The sequence below is a fragment of the Ranitomeya imitator genome, chromosome 2, assembly GCF_032444005.1.
Source record: "Ranitomeya imitator isolate aRanImi1 chromosome 2, aRanImi1.pri, whole genome shotgun sequence".
Lineage (NCBI taxonomy): Eukaryota > Metazoa > Chordata > Amphibia > Anura > Dendrobatidae > Ranitomeya > Ranitomeya imitator.
Genome location: NC_091283.1, coordinates 406,834,623 through 406,857,521, shown reverse-complemented (window position 1 = coordinate 406,857,521; position 22,899 = coordinate 406,834,623). Strand labels below are relative to the sequence as shown.

The 22,899-nt window shown below is 45.1% G+C and overlaps 1 protein-coding gene across 2 annotated transcripts in view; it reads right to left on the bottom strand.

Annotated features, from left to right (window-relative positions):
* The window catches only part of MAP2K6 (mitogen-activated protein kinase kinase 6), a 113,783-nt gene that overhangs the window by 65,330 nt on the left and 25,554 nt on the right, over nt 1-22,899 (bottom strand). The window contains exons 2-3 of one of the 2 annotated variants that reach the window (XM_069750703.1): nt 21,611-21,652; nt 3,105-3,171 (exon numbers count right to left, since the gene is read on the bottom strand). In XM_069750703.1, the coding sequence (XP_069606804.1) occupies nt 3,105-3,171; nt 21,611-21,652 (109 nt within the window). The remainder of the gene's footprint in view (nt 1-3,104; nt 3,172-21,610; nt 21,653-22,899) is intronic. The other variant, XM_069750702.1, reaches the window with a different exon arrangement.

Below are 22,899 nucleotides of genomic sequence, written 5' to 3'. Positions count from 1 at the left end.
TAAACTGCAGGGATCTGAGTTCTCTGATCTCAGCCTTAATAGCAGATTCAGCAGGAATAATCACACACATATACACCTCTTCACTCACTGCATGTGTCTGCGGTGCCACGAAAACGTGTGCAGATGTCGCCACTGATAAATCTTTGTACCAATTGAGCACATTTATAGGTGGCAACTTCTTTGCACCAGTCATTTCTGCTGCTATCTGAATTGATAGCGCTTCCATATCAGCAGAAGAACCTGCAAGTGGAGGAGTAATGGCAAGTGCGCACCAGCAGGGGGCAGCAGTGAGTCACGGACAATGTGCAGAGATGAAGTATTCAATCAGTGGCGCCCAGCTCCATTCAGTCACAGCTGGAATGCCAGGAATGTAACAGCTGGGGATTCTTTCAGCGGCAGCTCCACTATGATGTCAGCTCTGTGGCACCTCCGATATTCCTAGGAAGTCCCTACACCCGACTTCTATCTGTCCATAGATAAGGGCGAGCAATGCACAGACCCTCCCACAGAAAAAGGCACAGCCATTGCAAGACCCTCTTAATATTAAGACCCTTATGCATGTTTTACTCCAAGGAACTCCATTATTTTTTCTTGCTGCTTGCTGTCAGTGAATGCAAACATCCCTGTTTCCAGAACTTTTGAATACTAATTGCACCATTCCTGCATTATTCCTCCTGGAACCATCTGATATTTCTTGTCACTAGGGTGTGTGCCTACAAAGCCCCTTAGAGAAGGTGAATGTTTGCTTTAACTCAAACTTATTCATTACCAGGAGGAATGACCATGCAAAGTTCTAAACAAAAATGCAACAGCATCGTTAGTTTAAGTAATTATTTGCATTCGATATAAAGCAGAGAGTCAAAGAATGGGTTTTCCATCCACTGACATATTAAACTAGCTATTGAACCCGTTCTACGCCCGGGTGGCGAGCATTTATATTGGTATATGGTCTCCATCATGTGCTGCTGCCATCCTGCGCCCGTTTTGTCATGTGCTGCTCCCATCCTGCGCCCCCGTTCTGTCATGCGCTGCTGCCATCCTGCGCCCATTCTGTCATGTGCTGCTCCCATCCTGCTGCCATCCTGCGCCCGTTATGTCATGCGCTGCTGCCATCCTGCGCCCGTTCTGTCATGCGCTACTGCCATCCTGCGCCCGTTCTGTCATGTGCTGCTCCCATCCTGCGCCCCCGTTCTGTCATGCGCTGCTCCCATCCTGCTCCCATCCTGCGCCCGTTCTGTCATGCGCTGCTGCCATCCTGCGCCCGTTCTGTCATGTGCTGCTGCCATCCTGCGCCCGTTCTGTCATGGGCTGCTCCCATCCTGCTGCCATCCTGCGCCCGTTCTGTCATGTGCTGCTGCCATCCTGCGCCCGTTCTGTCATGGGCTGCTGCCATCCTGCGCCTGTTCTGTCATGTGCTGCTCCCATCCTGCTGCCATCCTGCACCCGTTATGTCATGCGCTGCTGCCATCCTGCGCCCGTTCTGTCATGTGCTGCTGCCATCCTGCGCCCGTTCTGTCATGCGCTGCTGCCATCCTGCGCCCGTTCTGTCATGCGCTACTGCCATCCTGCGCCCGTTCTGTCATGTGCTGCTCCCATCCTGCGCCCCCGTTCTGTCATGCGCTGCTGCCATCCTGCGCCCGTTCTGTCATGTGCTGCTCCCATCCTGCTGCCATCCTGCGCCCGTTCGGTCATGTGCTGCTCCCATCCTGCGCCCGTTCTGTCATGTGCTGCTCCCATCCTGCGCTCCCGTTCTGTCATGCGCTGCTGCCATCCTGCGCCCGTTCTGTCATGTGCTGCTCCCATCCTGCTGCCATCCTGCGCCCGTTCGGTCATGTGCTGCTCCCATCCTGCGCCCGTTCTGTCATGTGCTGCTCCCATCCTGCGCCCGTTCTGTCATGTGCTGCTCCCATCCTGCGCCCCCGTTCTGTCATGCGCTGCTCCCATCCTGCTCCCATCCTGCGCCCGTTCTGTCATGCGCTGCTGCCATCCTGCGCCCGTTCTGTCATGTGCTGCTGCCATCCTGCGCCCGTTCTGTCATGTGCTGCTGCCATCCTGCGCCCGTTCTGTCATGTGCTGCTCCTATCCTGCTGCCATCCTGCGCCCGTTCTGTCATGCGCTGCTGCCATCCTGCGCCCGTTCTGTCATGTGCTGCTGCCATCCTGCGCCCGTTCTGTCATGTGCTGCTCCCATCCTGCGCCACTATTGTATTATATGCCCCCGTATGCTGCTGCCATATAAAAAAAAAAAAAAAATACCATACTCGCCTATCGTCCGGCTCCACTGCAGGTGGGTGTTCAAGAAAATGGCGCCGGAAAGCGCGGACTGCGCAGGCGCCGATTCCGGCAGCAGGAATCGGCGCCTACGCAGTCCGCGCTCTCCGGCGCCATTTTCTTGAACACACACCTGCAGTGGAGCCGGAGTGTGTCTTCAAGAAAATGGCGCCGGAAAGCCGCGGACTGCGCAGGCGCCGATTCCGGCAGCAGGAATCGGCGCCTGCGCAGTCCGCGCTTTCCGGCGCCATTTTCTTGAACACACACTCCGGCTCCTCTGCCTGTGACTGGACTCTGTCACAGCAGAGGAGCCGGAGAGGGAGCCGCACGCAGCGCTGGAACGGAGGACAGGTGACTATACTTACCCTCCCTCCTGGCGCGTCCACAGTCCCTGACTCTCCGGTGGAGATCGCGGTATGCATTCAGTGCTTACACATACCGCAATCTCCTGGGAGCGTCACTCTGTGGGGGCCAGACTGCGCCGGCGCCTGCGCAGTCTATAAAGGCTTCGGACAGAGTGACGCTCCCAGCGTTATATTATAGATACTAAGGTGGGCTGCGTTCCAGACCATCACCTTTTATCTGAAGTGGAAAGCATTTCTTGCTCTTGAGAAGGCAACTAGTTCATGTATTACACCAACAGCCATTTTTTTTTTTTATAAATAAAACTGTAATACTTAATTTCACCTCTGGGAGTGCTGTAGGGAAATTAAACACTTCCTGACACTGTTGCTCATTCCAGGTACAAAATAGTCATTAATCTTACATAACAGGACACAAAAGAATTAAAAAAAAAAACGAATATGCCATATATTTCTTAGGACTGAACCTTACGTGGGTGGAGTGGGATCCGGCTGATCAAAGATCGGGAGCTTAGACAACTTTGGGATTTTCTTCTTCCCTTAAAATGTAAAAAACAAAAGCCAAATAGGTTAAAATATAAACACAAGAAAATAAGCTAGCCAGGTAAAACAACAATTCAATAATAAAGAGGCAAAAAGCTGAATAAACAAGTGATGGAAACACAGGAAGGACGATACAAACCATACGGGGCCGACATTGCTGAACGCCTGATAAAAATGCAAAAGAGGACAGCGCCACACCAGGAAGTGAAAAAAGCAGCTCACATTTATTCTGCCTTCTGCGGCAACGTTTCGGTCATAAGACCTTTGTCAAGCACAGTACAGCAGCAATCAAACCACCATTATAAACCCTTAAACCCACCCATTAATTAGCTAACAGCCAATAGGGATCATGTAACAAAATAGAAAAAACCAATACCAATATAATCTACATAAATACAAATAAAAACAAAGATACATGAATGGTAATCAATACATATCAACATCTAACACCGCATCATCACCTCTGATCGCTTATATTTACATAATACCGCTCATAACGTAGCATAATGTTCCCGACACATGAAACGTAAACAAACCCCATCCTCCTATCCGGGCAATGCATCTAAAGTTGCCATAGCACCGTGTGTCTGCCCACGGGACACACCGCCCAATCCGGACACAGTGTTGGTCCCATGTGACCGCAACCCTCCCAGCAGGCAATGCCGCCCATTGTACAGTCCCACAGGCGCTACTACAACAGTGCAAATGCCCGGAAAGAGATCCGCCCCCATGCGTCAGAGTCCACCTCCCCATGTGTAACACCGTGGATCTGCAATCAGCAGGGGATATATGGCACAGCGCCAATCCCCACATGAGTCCAATGTCATTGGAGTAACTGCGCATGTCCGGGCTCAGCGTTCCACACAAGCAACAAAGTCTTCCAATATTCCAGTGCGCATGTCCCAATTCCGATATATGACATCCTCTATGCGCATGTCCTCAGTTGATCTTTATTGCACTTGTCACAGGGATATAGTTCTCCATTTCAAATCCACAGCGCACGAAGAGGGATACATCCGGACAGTATAGATAAATATGTTGCGCAATATCTACCGGATACATAATCCTTATATTTGCCGTATAGAACCTATAAGAATAAATTCTAAAAACACTATACACACAACAGGATCATATATATATATATGTAATGGTAACGCTCTGCATTTAATTGGGGCCACATTCCATAGAAATACTAATGGGGAAATATAGATCCATACATATTTCAGATGCCATAAAACTAAGGCTATATTTTACGCCATCATCAATGGAGTAAACAAGTGAAACTCCAGTAATGAGGGCACCCGATATTAGATATAGATACTTGTTTCACTTGTTTACTCCATTGATGATTACTGGAGTTTCACTTGTTTACTCCATTGATGATGGCGTAAAATATAGCCTTAGTTTTATGGCATCTGAAATATGTATGGATCTATATTTCCCCATTAGTATTTCTATGGAATGTGGCCCCAATTAAATGCAGAGCGTTACCATTACATATATATATATATATATATATATATATATATATATATATATATATATATATATATATATATATATATATATATATATATATATATATATATATGATCCTGTTGTGTGTATAGTGTTTTTAGAATTTATTCTTATAGGTTCTATACGGCAAATATAAGGATTATGTATCCGGTAGATATTGCGCAACATATTTATCTATACTGTCCGGATGTATCCCTCTTCGTGCGCTGTGGATTTGAAATGGAGAACTATATCCCTGTGACAAGTGCAATAAAGATCAACTGAGGACATGCGCATAGAGGATGTCATATATCGGAATTGGGACATGCGCACTGGAATATTGGAAGACTTTGTTGCTTGTGTGGAACGCTGAGCCCGGACATGCGCAGTTACTCCAATGACATTGGACTCATGTGGGGATTGGCGCTGTGCCATATATCCCCTGCTGATTGCAGATCCACGGTGTTACACATGGGGAGGTGGACTCTGACGCATGGGGGCGGATCTCTTTCCGGGCATTTGCACTGTTGTAGTAGCGCCTGTGGGACTGTACAATGGGCGGCATTGCCTGCTGGGAGGGTTGCGGTCACATGGGACCAACACTGTGTCCGGATTGGGCGGTGTGTCCCGTGGGCAGACACACGGTGCTATGGCAACTTTAGATGCATTGCCCGGATAGGAGGATGGGGTTTGTTTACGTTTCATGTGTCGGGAACATTATGCTACGTTATGAGCGGTATTATGTAAATATAAGCGATCAGAGGTGATGATGCGGTGTTAGATGTTGATATGTATTGATTACCATTCATGTATCTTTGTTTTTATTTGTATTTATGTAGATTATATTGGTATTGGTTTTTTCTATTTTGTTACATGATCCCTATTGGCTGTTAGCTAATTAATGGGTGGGTTTAAGGGTTTATAATGGTGGTTTGATTGCTGCTGTACTGTGCTTGACAAAGGTCTTATGACCGAAACGTTGCCGCAGAAGGCAGAATAAATGTGAGCTGCTTTTTTCACTTCCTGGTGTGGCGCTGTCCTCTTTTGCATTTTTATTTGGATCTATTTTCTGGGATGGACCCCCTGGTGAGGACGTGCGCCATGATGTCCTGAGAGACGGTATTGGTATAGGGTGCGGCCAGACAAATTTCTTTGGATTTTGATATTGCTGAACGCCTGATCACATGTGGGAGAGGTCTGGTTACGGAGGCGATCACAGGAGCACGTTGCAACACTATTACTCATCGCCCCTGACGTAGTAATCCGGCCTCAGGTATATAGGGATTACGACAGAGGCGGCAGAGCCTGTATACAAAGTCATACTTAACCCCTTCCCAACTGCAGCAAATTTTGGCCTTGTCCCTCCTTTTCTTTCAAGAGCCAAGACTGTTCTGACGTCAGTCGTTTGAGGGAGTGTTGTTTCGTGGGAGGAGATGAAGCTTTGAATGACACCATTCACTCTACAACAAATGTACTACAGCATATTGTATATGTAAACGATCAAATATCAAAAAAAAAAAAAAAAAAATTAAAATAAAGTGAAATTTTTTTTTTAAATCATCCCTACTTTTAGATATTCAAAACATTAAAAAAAAGAAAAAAAATGACATTATTCCAATCTCCGAAGATGATACATTTTAGCTATACATTAAATGCCAAAAAATAAGTGTCCCAGCAAAGAAAAAAAAAAAAAAAAAAGGATCAAATAAGTGATCAAAATGTTTTATGTACCGAAAAATTACATCAAGCTACAGCAAAGCATGAGGAAAAATAAAAACCTTTGTACAGCTATATCAATGGAAAAGTGAAAGGTAATGGATGTTAAAAAAATTTAAAAAAAAAAACACACACAAAGACTGTAGAGAAAAAAAAGGCAATTTTTTATTTTATTTATTTCTAAATTATTTGTATCTGCTATATGATAAGCAATAATATTTTTAAAGCTGGGAGGGATTACATTTTATTTTCACAATAACAAAAATTGTTACATTCAAAATTGTGAGGTCCAGCACCCAACTATATATATATATATATATCACTGCAGATCCATCCATGGTTCAGTGGCTACTGCAGATTACCTCCCACTCACTTAGGGGGTACGGGTGCCAAGTGTCGGACCGCCACTGATTTCAAATTCATGACCTATCCAGACAATCCCTTTAAACCACAGTACATACTAGAGAATGACAGCGTACACTTCTAGCCTGTCTGGCTTCCAACAAAAAGGGCAACATACCGCCCCAATGTCAGAATTGATCACAATCCCAAGTCACTTCTGGTGCAAAATTACGAGCTGCAACAGCGCCCTCTAGCGGAGTAACTGCTGCATCTGCAAGGTGTTATTAGTGGAGGCAGCCTGTCCTGGTTAATAACGTTGTTATTAAATATCAAAGTGTAACTTTATTAACCTGGAAGAGTCAATTGGTTTTTAATTAAATACTAATTTGGGAGGGAGGGTACACAAGTGTACCCCTGTGTCTCAAGTGCTAAAAGAAGAAGAATAAAGGTACCTTCACACTGAACGATATCGCTAGCGATCGGTGACGTTGCAGCATCCTGGCTAGCGAGATCATTCAGTTTGACAGGCAGCAGCGATCAGGATCCTGCTGTGACATCGTTGGTCGGAGCAGAAAGTCCAGAACTTTATTTCGTCGCTGGATCTCCCGCAGACATCGCTGAATCGGCGTGTGTGACGCCGATTCAGCGAGGTCTTCACTGGTAACCAGGGTAAACATCGGGTTACTAAGCGCAGGGCCGCACTTAGTAACCCGATGTTTACCCTGGTTACCATTGTAAATGTAAAAAAAAAAAAAAAAAAAAAAAAAAAAACACTACATACTTACATTCCGGCGTCTGTCCTCTCCGGCGTTCTGCTTCTCTGCACTGTGTAAGCGCAGCGGCCGGAAAGCACAGCGGTGACGTCAAACGCTGTGCTCTGCTTTCCGGCCAGCGCTTAGTGCAGAGAAGCACAGCGCCGGAGAGGACAGACGCCGGAATGTAAGTGTTTGTTTTTTTTTTACGTTTACGCTGGTAACCAGGGTAAACATCGGGTTACTATGCGCGGCCTTGCGCTTAGTAACCCGATGTTTACCCTGGTTACCAGGGGACTTCGGCATCGTTGGTCGCTGGAGAGCTGTCTGTGTGACAGCTCTCCAGCGACGCTGCAGCGATCGTTGTCTAGATCGCTGCAGCGTCGCTTAATGTGACGGTACCTTTAGTGATAACAGGAGACACCAGATTTTCAACATGATAACAGACAAAAGCTTTCAAGACTCAAAGCCACAAATACACACAAGAAACAAACCAAACTACGGTAAATACAAAATAATAAATAAAATACAAAATCCTGCTTTTGTTAGCATGTGTCCAAACCAAAATAACAAATGGCAGTGTGGTCTGATTACCGCATTTTTGCATTGAATTTTGGTGCACATTGGAAATATTTTTACTCTACATTTTTTAATACCAGAACACTGGAATTCTGAACCACAAGGGTATGTGCACACGTTAAGTATTTGGGGCATAAACTTCTGAACCATTTCTGCATCTCTTGCAAGAAAAACACTGAGTAATATACACTACAGGTCAAAAGTTTAGGGTCACTTAGAAATTTCCTTATTTTTGAAAGAAAAGCACAGTTTTTTCCAATGAAGCTAACGTTAAAGGATTCAGAAATACACTCTATACATTGTTAATGTGGTAAATGACTATTCTAGCTGCAAACGTCTGGTTTGCAATGCAATATCACTCCAAGAGGCCAATTTCCAACAACCATCACTCCAGTGTTCTTATGGTACTTTGTGTTTGCTAACTGTGTAAGAAGGCTAATGGATGGTTAGAATACCCTTGAAAACCCTTGTGCAAGTATGTTAGCACAGCTGAAAACAGTTTGGCTGATTAGAGAACCTATAAACCTGACCTTCCTTTGAGCTAGTTGAGAATCTGGAGCATTACATTTGTTGGTTCCACTAAACTCTCAAAATGACCAGAAAAATAGGCAATAGACCTACCGGTAATTAGGTGTCCAGGAGTCCATCCTGACAGCACCATGGATGACGTCCTCCTCCCCCTTGCTGGGACAGGAAACACACAAGAGTTTAAAAGGTCATGTCCCACCTCTAAATCCTCAGTGTTGTAACAAGAACCGCCTCATGGAAATGCAAATATTTTAATGACAAACATTTTACATCATATGTCAGAAACATATTACATCATATGTCATAACATCAAAACAGGGAGGGAACAGCCAGTGCTGTCAGGATGGACTCCTGGAAACATAACTACCGGTAGGTCTAATGCCTATTTTCCAGGACGTCCCTCCTGACAGCACCAAGGAGAGTACCAAAGCACCTTTTTAGGGTGGGATTACCGCTTGGAGAACTTTTCTCCCAAATGCAGTGTGTTGACCAGACAAGACATCAAGTTTATAATGTTTACAAAAGGTAAAATCTGCTCAAAGAGTGGCACCTGCCCTTTCCGCCCAGGAAGCAGATATCCCCCGTGTAGAGTGTGCATGTAGACCCACCGGAGGGAGAACCCCTTCAGACTGGTAGGCCTCAGAAATCACAGACTTGATCCAATGAGCGATAGAGGCCTTGAAGGCCTTCTTTCCCTTATTTTTTTCCCCAAAAAAAGAATGAATACGTTTGGATCTATCCACCAGGAACTGGTGGCTGCTAGGTAATCCAAGACTGCCTGCCTGACATCAAGGGAATGAAGGTTTTTTTACTTTGCGTTGGTAGGGTTATTACAAAATGAAGGCAATACAATCTCCAGATTTCTGTTTTTGGCCGAGCTTACTTTTGGAATAAATGAGGGATCGAGTTTAAGAATTAAAAACTATCCTCTCTAAACTGTAGATACGGATCCCTGGTATATAGGGCTTGGATTTCCCCCACCCTCTTGGCTGTGGTGACTGCCACTAAAAATGCTGTCTTCCGAGTGGGAAATGATATGGGCATATTATCAGCCAGGGCGTATGCATTTTTACACAGGAATCTGAGGACCAGGTTGAGGTCCCAGGGAGGAGTCAACTGCCTAATGGTCGGGAGCAATCTCTGAGTAACTCGGATAAATGTAACTACCCACGGGTGTGATGCTAGGGGATAGTCAAAGAAGGAGCCAAGTGCCGAGATCTGCACTTTCAAGGTGCTCGGTCTAAGGCCCTTGTTGAACCCAGCTTGCAAAAAGTTTAGGATTCTAGGTATGTCCAGAGTGTCTGCCGTGACATCGGACCTGCCACCTTCCAGACAGAAACACTTCAAAATCTTTAAATAGATTGCCGATGTGACTGGCTTCCTGCTGGCCTTGATGGTGGCTATCACCTGATATGATAAGCCTCTGGCTTTCAAGATGTCCCCTTCAGGATCCATGCTGAGAGATGGAGTTTCCCTGGATTCGGGTGGTAAATCGGACATTGATGAATTACGTCCTCCCGGAGAGGAAGCTCTATTGGGTTCTCGATTGCCATGTCCCCCCTAGCAGAGGGAACCAACTCCTTCTTGGCCAGTATGGAACGATCAAAATGATCTGAGCTCGATCCTCCTTGATCTTCCGGAGAACGGCTGGGTTCAGTGCTAGAGGTGGAAATGCATATGAGAGAGGTTCCGTCCAATCTTGGCTCAGAGCGTCTACCCCTTCCGGGAGATCCAATGAGTTCAGAGAGAAGAATTTTGAGACCTTTGAGTTTCTTCTGTTTGCGAACAGATCTATTCTGGGAGTTCCCCAACGAAGACATAACTCCTGGAAGATGTCCTGGTTGAGTTCCCACTCTGATGGGCACACCCGCCTTCTGCTCATATAGTCTGCTATCACATTCTGAGAGCCCTCCAGGTGAATAGCAGACACAGATAGGACCGAATCTTCTGCCCAGCGAAATATTCTTCCCGCCAAATCCTGGAGCAGACGGTGTCTTGGGCCCCCTTGATGTTTCAGGAATGAAACCGTTGTCACATTGTCGGATAGTATCCTGACATGACAATTTGCAAGAGTGTGTCGGTTTCTTCTCAAGGCCTCCCAGACGGCATACAGCTCCTCGAAGTTGGAGGAGCTGTGATTGACATGTGCTGGCCACCTGCCCTGTAGAATTTTGCCCTTTAGATGGGCTACCCAGCCCCAAGCGCTGGCGTCCGTGGTGATCACTACATAAGGAGAAGTGGACCATAGCATTCCGACTCTTAGGTTCTCTGGCTGTGTCCACCAGTGGAGAGACCTTCACTGGACAGTACATTGAAGGTAATGAATCCAGTTCGAAGACTGGCGATGATCCCAATCGGAGAGAATCAGTCTCTGCAGAGTTCTTGAATGTGACTATGCCCATCTGACACATGGTATACAAGCTGTCATTAGACCCAACACTCATGGCCATCCTTATGGAAACACTGTTCTAATAGGTGCCTAATCTGGATCTGGATTGCCTCCAGCTGGTCTTCGGGTAACAGGGATATTCTGCATCTGGAGTCTAGACACACTCCCAAGAAGGTCTTCCTGTATTCCGGAATCAGGTCTGACTTCCGCCAGTTTATGACCCAGCCTAATTGTTCCATTACTGATATTGTCTGGCTTCTGTGGACTGATGGTGTCTCTGGCGATCTTGCCACAAGGAGAAAGTCGCCGAGATATGGAACTATTATGATCCCCTGGTTTCTCAGGAAGGCGACAATCTCCGAAACCAGCTTTGTGAATATACGGGTGCTGAGGCAAGCCCGAAAGGAAGGCATTGAAACTGGTAGTGACAGGTCCGGGACGGCAGAGCTACAGCAAACCTCAGAAGCCTCCGAGATGAGGGATGGACAGGGACCTGATAATAAGCACTCTTCAGGTTGAGAGTGCACATTACAGCATCCCGATCTATGAGGTTAATTGCTGATCGTATGGATTCCAAACGGAACCTTTTGTACCTGACCCAGGCGTTCAAAGGTTTTAGATTTACTATCGTGCGGGAGTCGCCAGATGGTTTTGTGATGGAGAATAGGGAAGAGTAGTGTCCCTGGCCTACCTCTAGTGGAGGGACCGGAATTATGACTGCTGAAGAGAGCATGTCCTGCAAGTCTATCAGCATGGCAGAGCCCTGCGTGACCACAGTAGGAGCGATGTATCTTTCTGGGGGAGGGGAGTAGAGCTCGATGCTGTATCCCTCTGCCACAGTTCGGAAGACCCACTGATTTTGAGTGATCTGGGCCCAGTTCTCTGCAAAGTGGCGAAGCCTCCCCCGATATATGTGGCGTTATTGTGTTTTGGATCTAGAGGATGGGCTCAAGAAGTTCCTGTTCTTATTGCCCTGGCTACGGGAACCCCTGTATGATCCTCTATTGGACCTACCCCCTCTGAAATCATACTATTTCCTGAAGGGGAATCCTCTCCAAAAGGACTGAGACTTTAAGTTTGTCCTCTGGGAACCCCTTTTTATCAGAGGCAGATTCTAGAAAAGTATCTAGAGAAGGTCCAAATACTCTTGACCCTGAAAAGGGAATTGAGCAGAGCTTGGTCTTGGAGGCATTATCTCCTGACCAGGATCTTAACCAAGCCGTCCTTCTAGCCGCATTAGATAAAGAGCCGCTTCTGGCTGAAAATCTAACGGACTCCGCCGTCATATCAGATAGAAACGCCATGGCTGATTTCATAATGGGAAGGGAACGCAAAATGTCAGACCTCGGGGTTTTATTGGACAGATGCTCTTCCAACTGCCCCATCCATAGGTACATAGATCTGGCCACCAAAGTGGCTGCTATGTTAGTCTTAATTAAGGCCGCAGAAGATTCCCAGGCCCTTTTAAGAAGTATGTCAGCCTTCCTGTCCATAGGATCGCGCAAGTTGGATGAGTCCTCGAAGGGTATGACAGTGTTTTTGGCGACCTTTGCCACCGGAACATCTATCTTAGGTATTTCTTCCCATAGCTTGACTTCTTCAGGGTCGTATGGTAAGCAACCCTTAAAGTCACGAGACAATACCAGCCGGCGTTCCGCCTCCTTCCACTCTTCCAGTATCATAGCTTTAATATGTTCGCTAACGGGAAAGACTGTCTTTCTACGTGACATAAGTCCCCCGAACATCAGGTCCTGTCTGGACTGCGGCTTGGATGTCTCTTCTATCTGCATCGTGCTTCTCACTGCCTGGACGAGCTCGTTCGTTTCCTCAGCCTGGAAGAGATATTTTCTATGGTGGTCTTGGCTCCCTGAGGGGAGCTCCCCCTCTTCTTCCGAGTCCTCTGGATCGGACCGGTCCTCAGAACTATACTCCGGCTCTCTCTGGTCTCGCTCCCGCCTGGCTCTCGCGGCCAGGGATGGGGCTGGACTGCCCTGAAAGGCTGGACACAGAAGCCTGGACCTCTTCTCGGATTAGAGATCTAATTTCTGAGAGTAGTGAAGATTATTCGTCCCTCACAACCGTAGATGTGCAAGATGCACACAAGGTCTTGCCATGGGAGTCCAGGAGTTTCATGTGGCATATGGGACATCTTTTAGATTTTGTAGAGACCTTGCCGGGCTTTTTAGGAGGAGCGGGGGGACAGCGGGGGTTCCCTTATCCTAAATTACATAAGATAGGGAGTAAATAGAATAGGCCTGAATTTTCAGATGTGCAGTGAGGGTAGTCTGCGCTATGCGCACTTACCGCTCCGTCGCCGGGGATGTCTCCTTCCATGGCACCTTTGCTGCGGCAGTCAGAAGGCCCCAGTGACTCAAGACGCTGGGTAGGAGCACCCGTACTGCTATGAGTTCCAACGCTGGAGCGCACGCACTTCCCCACTTTTACAGCGTCATTGGAAGTGACGATTACCGGATGTGGTGATACCGGAAGTGACGCTGTTCCCTCGGAGTTCCGGAAGTCGATCGGCAAGACGAGACACTGCGCTGAATGCCGCGACTCCCTGCCGCATGGAACCGCATCCCCAGCCGAGAGCCTCCCACCGGGAGGAGCGGCTGCAACCAGGAGCCTCGTCTTGCTCCTGGCCTTTGGAGCAGAGGGACTCCCCACCCGGAGAGTTTCCACCCTGAGCCTCTCGACAGGGGGAAGGGCATTGGCAAGCCACACGATCCCCGGGAGCTACGGTAAGCCTGCGCAGCTTCTCTCGTGCATCCCTCCTTGCAGGGACATTAAAAACACTGAGGATTTGGGGTTGGGACATGACCTTTTAAACTCTCGTGTGTTTCCTGTCCCAGCAAGGGGGAGGAGGACGTCCTCCATGGTGCTGTCAGGAGGGACGTGCTGGAAAAAAGAACTTTCATGTGAAACTCGACAGTAAATTCTTGTTCTTAGAAATGAAGGCTATTCCATGCGAGAAATTGCCAAGAAACTGAAGATTCCCCACAACGGTGTGTACTACTCCCTTCAGAGGAGAGCACAAAACAGGCTCTAACCAGAGTAGAAAGAGAAGTGGGAGGCCCCACTGCACAACTGAGCAACAAGACAAGTACACTAGAGTCTGTAGTTTGAGAAATCGATGCCTCACAGGTCTTCAACTGGCAGCTTCATTAAGTAGTACACACAAAATGCCAGTGTCAACGTCTACAGTGAAGAGGTGACTCCGGGATGCTGGTCTTCAGGGCAGAGTGGCAAAGAAAAAGCTGGCTAATAAAAGGAAAAGATTAATATGGGCAAAAGAACAGATATTGGACAGAGGAAAATTGGAAAAAAGTGTGATGGACAGACGAATCCAAGTTTGAGGTGTTTGGATCACACAAAAGAACATTTGTGAGACGTAGAACAACTGAAAAGATGCTGGAAGAGTGCCTGACGCCATCTGTCAAGCATGGTGGAGGTAATGTGATGGTCTGGGGTTGCTTTGGTGCTGGTAAAGTGGGAGGTTTGTACAAGGTAAAAGGGATTTTGAATAAGGAAGGCTATCACTCCATTTTGCAACGCCATGCCATACCCTGTGGGCAGCGATTGATTGGAGCCAATTTTCATCCTACAACAGGACAATGAATCAAAGCACACCTCCAAATTATGCAAGAACAGGTAGCTGGTATTCTATCTGTAATGGAGTGGCCAGTGCAGTCAACAGATCTCAACCTCACTGAGCTGTTTTGGGAGCATGGTATGGCATGGGAGTATGGTATGCAAAAAGTGCCCATCAAGCCAAACCAACTTGTGAGAGGGGCTTCTGGATGCATGAGGTGAAATTTCTCCAGATTACCTCAGCAAATTAAGTGCTAGAATGCCAAAGGTCTGCAATGCTGTAATTTCTGCAAAGGGAACATTCTTTGTTTGAAGGAGAAAATTATTATTTCACATAAAAAAATCTTTTTTTTTGAGCCTTGTCAATGTCTGTACTAGATTTTCAATTCATTTGGCAACTCATTTGATTAATAAAAGTATGAGTTTTCATGGAAAACACAAAATTGTCTGGGTGACCCTAAACTTTTGAATGGTAGTGTAGGTGTGTTTTTTGGTGCAGATTTTTCCCCACTCATTAGTATAGGAGAAATCTGCAGCAAAAACGCAAAGAATATAAAAGCAACGTGTAGATGAGACTTCAGGGATCTCACTTTGCTGAAACAGTTTAGGTTTTGCGACAAATCTGTACAGAAAAAAAAAAGCGAAAAAAAAAGCAACAAATCTACAAGGTGTGACCCAGCACTCTAAAAAGCTTGTCTCCTTCCTCAATATCCTTTTCCCTCTCCCCCTCCTTACCTGCCCAACAGTGTTTACACATACATAAAAATAAAGGGAACTCTTAGCACAATGTAACTACAAGACAAATCACATTTCTTTTAAATCAACCAGTCAGGTAATGAAGCAAAACCCACTGTGAATCAATTTCTCCTGCTGTTGTGCAAATTGAGCAAACAGGTAGAAAGGAAAGGCAATTAACAAGAATCCCTATAAAAAGGAGTGGTTCTGTAGGGGGTGACCACAGACCATTTCTCTGTTCTCATCCTTTTTATCTGTTTTGATAAATTTTGCATTTTGTCATTGCTCTCACCCCCAAAGATACTGTACAGTAGTATGAGGCGGTGTTTACAACCCACAGAAGTTGCTCAGGTAGTACAGCTCATCCAGAATGGCACATCAATGCAAGCTGTGGCCAAAAGGGTAGCCGTGTCTGTCAGCTCAGTGTCCAGAGCATGGAGCAGATGCCAGGAGACAGGCCAGTACACCAGGAGACGTGGAGGGCAACAATCCAGCAGCAGGACCACTAACTCCTAATTTGTGCAAGCTCTACCCGTCAGAAACAGACTCCATGAGGGTGATGTGAGGGCCCGACGTCCACAAGTGGACAGCCCAACACCGTGCAGGGCAATTGGCATTTGCCAGAGAACACCAAGATGGGCACAGTCAACATTGGCACTCTGCTTTTCATGAGAGCAGACGCCGTGGAGAACATTCTGCTGCCTGCAACATCCTCCAGCAGGACTGGTTGGGCAGTGGGTCAGTAATGGTGTGGGGAGGAATTTCTTTGAACGGTCGCACAGCCCTCCCTCCATGTGCTAGCCAGAGGTAACCCAACTGCCATTAGGTACCAGTATGAGATCCTCTGACCCATTGTGAGGCCATATGTAGGTGAGCCCTGGGTATCTTCTGAGGCATGACAGTGCTAGTCCTCAAGTGGGTGAAGTGTGTCAGCAGTTCCTGCATGATGAAAGCATTAATGCTATGGACTGGCCTGCCCGTTCTCCACACCCGAATCCAATCGAGCACATCTGGGACATGTCTCATACCATCCACCAAAGCCACATTGCATCACAGACTGTCCAGGAGTTGACATCCTTTAATCCAGGTCTGGGATGAGATCCCGCAGGAGCACATCCACGATCTCATTAGGACCATGCCCAGACATTGTAGGAAGGTCATACAGGCATGTGGAGGCCACACACACTACTGAGCATCATTTACTTGTATTGAGGCATTTCCACTAAAGTTGGATCAGCCAGTAATTTGATTTTGAGTATCATTTCTATTCCAGACCTCCTTGGGATATTGTGATTTACATTGATCATTTTTTATGTTTTATTGTTCTCAACGCATTCTACTACGTAATTAATAAAGATATCCAACTGGAATATTTTATTCAGTGACATCTAGGATGTGGTATTTTAAGGTTCCCTTTATTTATTTTTTTATTTTTAGCCATACCACTGAAAAACACATGCAAAAAAACAGTTCAACGGCACCTTTAAATCACATCCGTTTTGCTTCTAATGTTAAATGAAGATATAATAAAAAACATAACAAAAATCAATACATAAAAAAGTTTCTCACTGTTGCGGAAATGCTTGATATGTTCCAATAGAGCCCTAATCTCACATCATCAAGTCTGTCTGGGATCACATGAAGACACAGAAGGATTTACACAAGTGACATCCACAACCTCCTGGCAAGTTCCTTCGGCCACTGGCCGATGTTATCTAAAGAAGTTGCATTAAGCCCCTTTTCAATCTCGAATGAGTGACCATTCAATATATGACCAGAGGAGACCGCTCTAAAAAACCTCAAGACCCTCACCCTACCAGTGTACACATGAAACACTATGCCTAAATTATTGTTATAAAAAATGATGGCTACCTGCTTTGAATGAAAACATTATTATTACATCCAATGAGAAAAATTCTGTGTGAGAACCAATACAATACATCAAAAAAGGGAAAACTAACTAAATTTAGTTGAAAAAAAAAAAAAAAGCTTTTCTAAAACGGGTTGTCCAACCTCATGAAAAGTCTTATGTGTCTTCAGACTGCCGAGTGTTGACCGTTCACAGAGCACTTGCTGTTGCGATTCCCCGATTTGCACACTAGCGATCACATACAGACTAGACCGATCTGGCTTCTCTCAGTTCTCTTCTACTGGAAAGTGCAGAAGTCTAGTCGGCATGTGAATTCTGACAGCAAATGAACTTTGCACATGGTCACGAATCAGCAGTATGAAAATAACAGATTTTAATTACGGTATGAGAAAGGACAACTCCTTTAACTGCAACTACCGCTAAGCTTTAAAAAGTATGTGACCTTTTTGAGGTTTAACCCCTGCATGTAAAGTGACAACAATAAGATCTGGAGATTAAATAAATTGTGTAATTCTTTTCTAACACCTACTTGAAGATCTGGTAGAACAGAAGGAGTATATGCAAAATAAATCTTTTTAAAGATGCAAGAATGAAGGGTATGAAGGAAAATATAAAAGGGTACATCCAACTTTTTTTAGGCAGGTGTGGAAAACAAATGCTGCAAAGCAAGAAGCTTCCAAACATACAAGCAATAATAGTTGGTTTTCATCAATTAACAAAATACAAAGTGAATGGACAAAAGAGAAATCTAAATCCCCATCAATATTTGATGCTCGCCCTTTGCCTTCATCACTTCTTCCAGGTACATGTGCACTGTCAGGGATTTTGTAGGATTATAGTCAGGCGTATGAGTAACAAATTATACCACAGGTGAGAATGAGCATCATTTTCATTTGTAAGTTGGAACACCGTCATTAACAAACAGAAACGGCTTAAGACTGGGTGAGGAACAGCCAAATTCTGCTAAAAAGGTGAGGTTGTGGAAGAGAGTTTCAGATCACAAGTCATACACCCACAGGACTGAGAATAGCAACAAGACAACAGGTAGTTATACTGCATCAACAAGATCTCTCCCAGGCAAAGATTCCAATGCAGACTGAGGTTTCAACATGTGATGCTCAAGCTCTTTTGAAGAAGCACCAAGAAATGGGCAACACCGAGGACCAATGATGCAGTTTTCGGCCAAGGAAACTTAAGTGCAGCAGATAAAAAAACGCATCATGCTTGCTCATCTTTGAAATTGGAAGAGGTCCAGCAGTGCCATTAGCCGAGATATGGCAGCAACCATTGGGACCAGCTACATCCATCTAACTGTGAAAACACAAAAAAGCACAGTAAAACCAAAAACACACTGTTGCAAAAAAAAAATCCATCTAACTGTCTAGACGAGAAACCTGGCCAAATGTGGTCTTCAAGGAACATTTTGAGACAAAAAACTCAAATACCTTTCGACATGGAAACAAGGCCAAGCAACTCAATTATGCATGAAAACATAGGAAACGGGGTGCAGGAAAATATGGCAGCAGGTGCAGACTGATGAGTCACAATGTGAAATATCTGGCTGCAACAGAAGGAAGTTTGCTTCACGCAGGGCTCGACAGAGGCACAATGATGAGGGTTTGCAGGAATAATAAAGCATGATTGAGGGTCCTTGTTCGTTTGAGGCTGAATTTCAGCATATAGAGTTGGGGATTTGGTCAGGATTAATGGTGTCCTCAGTGCTAAGAAATACAGGCAGATACTTATCCATAGTGTCATATCAGGGATGCATCTGCTTGGCTCCAAACTTATTCTACAGCAGGAAAACAACCGCAAACATAAAGCCAATATAAGAAATATCCTCAGGGTAAAGAAAAATGAGGAGTCCTTGAAGTGATGATCTGGCCCCACATCATCCAGTCTGTCTGGGATAATATGAAGAGACAGAGGGTTCTGCACAAGTAACATCCACAGAAGATCTGGGGTCGGTCCTACAAGATGTTTGGAACAACCTCCTGCCAAGCTCCTTCAAAATGTGTGTGCAAGTACAAGTAACTAGAAGAACTGATGAAAGCAAAGAGCAATTACCAAGTATTCAGGTGATTTAGATTTCTCACTGAATAAAACGGCAACTGTTAACACTTCAATTTTCAAAAGAATTCTTATTTTGCAGCTTCTTCCTTCCCCCCCCCCCCCCCCCCAACCTAAATCTTCTGCACAGTACTCTATGTACATCGCATTGCTCATCTTATACGCCTTCCAAATTCTACGCTGGATCGTATCATTAAACTTCTGCCAGTATCGGTCCAAAATATAGTCAGAGAGCATACTGGCAGACAGATTAACTATAAAGCAATGAGAGCGTGTAAAATGTTAAGATGCAGTAAGAATAAATCACTGTTAGACCGCGTTCACACGTTCAGTATTTGGTCAGTATTTTATATCAGTATTTTAGATCACTATTTATAAGCCAAACCAGGAGTGGGTGAAACATTCAGAAGTGGTGCATATGTTTCTATTATACTTCGATTGTTCCACTCCAGGTTTCGGCTTATAAATACTGATGTGAAATACTGATCAAATACTGAACGTGGCCTTAAAGGGAAACTGTCAAAAGGATCAACCCTGCTAAGAAGTCTATATGGGCATGCAAACCACACTTAAGACGCTGAATAAAATGATACCTTGATATCTGTGATCAGATGAGGGTGATCAATGAGTGGAACAGGCTGTCACGAGAGGTGGTGAGTTCTCCTTCAATGGAAGTCTTCAAACAGAGGCTGGACAGACATCTGTCTGAGATGGTTTAGGGAATGCTGCATTGAGAAGGGGGTTGGACATGATGACCTTTGAGGTCTCTTCCAACTCTAACATTCTATAATTCTATGTCTTATTCCAGAGAAATCCATGTTTTTCTTAATATGTAAATTAGCGGTTATGATCTATGGGCGGGACAAAGACTTCCCTGAGAACCTGCCTGCAGCGCTTATTTTATATGAGAGGAGGTGATACCAGTGGGAGACATGTAATGACCGCCAGTCAGCTCTCCTGATCTACATGTCTCACACTGGTAATGACCCTTTAATTTAAAATAACCCATGGATGTAGATTATCAGGGAGATCTATGTCCAGCCCATAGATCTTAATAGCTAATTTACATGTTGAGAACACAGGATTTCTCTGGAATAAGACAGCAGATCACAGACATCAATGTATTGTTTCAATGAACTCTCTATGACCTGCATGCCCATATAGACAACTGAGGAAGGTTGATCTTCCTTACTGATTCCCTTTGTGAAGATATAAAGCCTGCAGAATAGTGAGTGCAGCTCTGGGGTATAACACAGGATGTAACGCAGGACCAGTACAGGATAATTAATGTAATGTATGTACACAGTGACTGCACCAGCAGAATAGTGAGTGCAGCTCTGGAGTATAATACCTTATGTAACTCAGGATCAGTACAGGATAAGTAATGTAATGTATGTACACAGTGACTGCACCAGCAGAATAGTGAGTGCAGCTCTGGAGTATAATACCTTATGTAACTCAGGATCAGTACAGGATAAGTAATGTAATGTATGTACACAGTGACTGCACCAGCAGAATAGTGAGTGCAGCTCTGGGGTATAATACAGGATGTAACTCAGGATCAGTACAGGATAAGTAATGTAATGTATGTACACAGTGACTGCACCAGCAGAATAGTGAGTGCAGCTCTGGGGTATAATACAGGATGTAACTCAGGAGCAATACAGGATAAGTAATGTAATGTATGTACACAGTGACTGCACCAGCAGAATAGTGAGTGCAGCTCTGGAGTATAATACAGGAGGTAACTCAGGAGCAATACAGGATAAGTAATGTAATGTATGTACACAGTGACTGCACCAGCAGAATAGTGAGTGCAGCTCTGGGGTATAATACAGGATGTAACTCAGGAGCAATACAGGATAAGTAATGTAATGTATGTACACAGTGACTGCACCAGCAGAATAGTGAGTGCAGCTCTGGGGTATAATACAGGATGTAACTCAGGAGCAGTACAGGATCAGTAATGTAATGTATGTATACAGTGACTGCACCAGCAGAATAGTGAGTGCAGCTCTGGGGTATAATACAGGATGTATATAAAAGGTTTCTATGTAGATTATTATTATACATTTTTATAGCACCATTTATTCCATGGCGTTATACATGTGAATAGGGCAAATATAGACAAGTACAATAAACATGAGTAAAACAAGGCACACACACACAAGTACAGGAGGAGAAAGGACCCTGGCCACGAGGGCTCACAGTCTACAGGATGAACGCTATATGTAAATTATGAATTGATGTGGATAATGTGGAGATACACTTTGATGATAATAAATGAATGAGAAAAGACGTTTTTCTGAGAGATATGACAAACGGGCTCATGCACACTGCACAGGCAATCCACCCAACGCACTCACCAACTCCTTTGCTTGTGGGGGCCTTCTTCACGTTCCCAGGAGCTGTGTGACAAATTAAAGGAACACCTAAAATGAAAAGTGTTCATCTCCATTTCAAAAACAAGCTGCACACCAAACCAGCATTAGTGACAATCTTGGGGCAGGATTATTTATGTCATACTGCACACACAAAGTATCCGCAATACCACTGTCTTCAAATCAGTTTCACCACTGCCAAAACCTAAAATGCAGAAGCAGCAATGCAACAGCGCCCCCATCTGTAATTAGTTTATTCTCCCATGCAAATGTCTGTGTTCTAAACCTGAAAAGTAGATTTTTTTCAGCACTAGAGACATGGGGGATGTAATGGACTCTATACTGCTGCAATGGTGAATGCGGTATTATTTATGAAGGGTTTGGTCACTATAAATACATTGTATAACCCATCTCACACTCCTACAGAGCGTAATTCACCTTTCTGCTAGTTGTTTTATGAAACCGAAGATTTCTCACCACATACACTATAATGCAATGAGAGCTACTTTGTTCTATGTTGTTACTGTACAGGGTCTACAATGATAAATCACAGTTTGCAAAATACTGACCAATTGAACAAGCAGGAAATGCTGGGAGATTTCAGCTCTGCATAATAGTGAGTTCAGCTCTGGAGTGTAACACAGGAGGTAACCCATGATTAGTACAGGATAAGGCTTCTTTCACACTTCCGTCGGTCGCCCTGCTTCAGAGTGCAGTGAACCGACGTATCGACGGACGTTGCCAAAATAGTTGAAAACGTGTGCAAAGCATCCAGTGTTATGACGGATGCGTTGCATGAATACCGGGCTGAATTTTCAGGTATAAATGTCTGGGGAGAAAGAGAAAGAGCTTTTCCCCCAGGTTGGAATATGCTTCCAGGCATGCTCAGAAGTGAAACTGCATCCGTCACTGGATTTCTGCGCTTCACAGAGTGCGCAGGATCCAGTATCCATAGGCTCCCATTCTGTGTGATGACGTATGCAGCGGGAGGCGTCGGGGACGTTTTTCCACAGCAGATAAAAAACGTTTCATGGAACGTTTTTTTTTTAAAAGATGGGCCATCAAATTCCACAGGATCCAGTGCACGACAGCCGAAATGTGTGTCCATCCGTCGTGATACGTCGCTAAGGCTACTTTCACACTTCTGTCTTTTGTCCTCCGTCGCAATCCGTTGGTTTGGGCAAAAAACGGATCCTGCAAATGTGCTTGCAGGATGCGTTTTTTGCCCATAGACTTGTATTAGCGACGGATGGGCACACGTCGCGTCCGTCGTG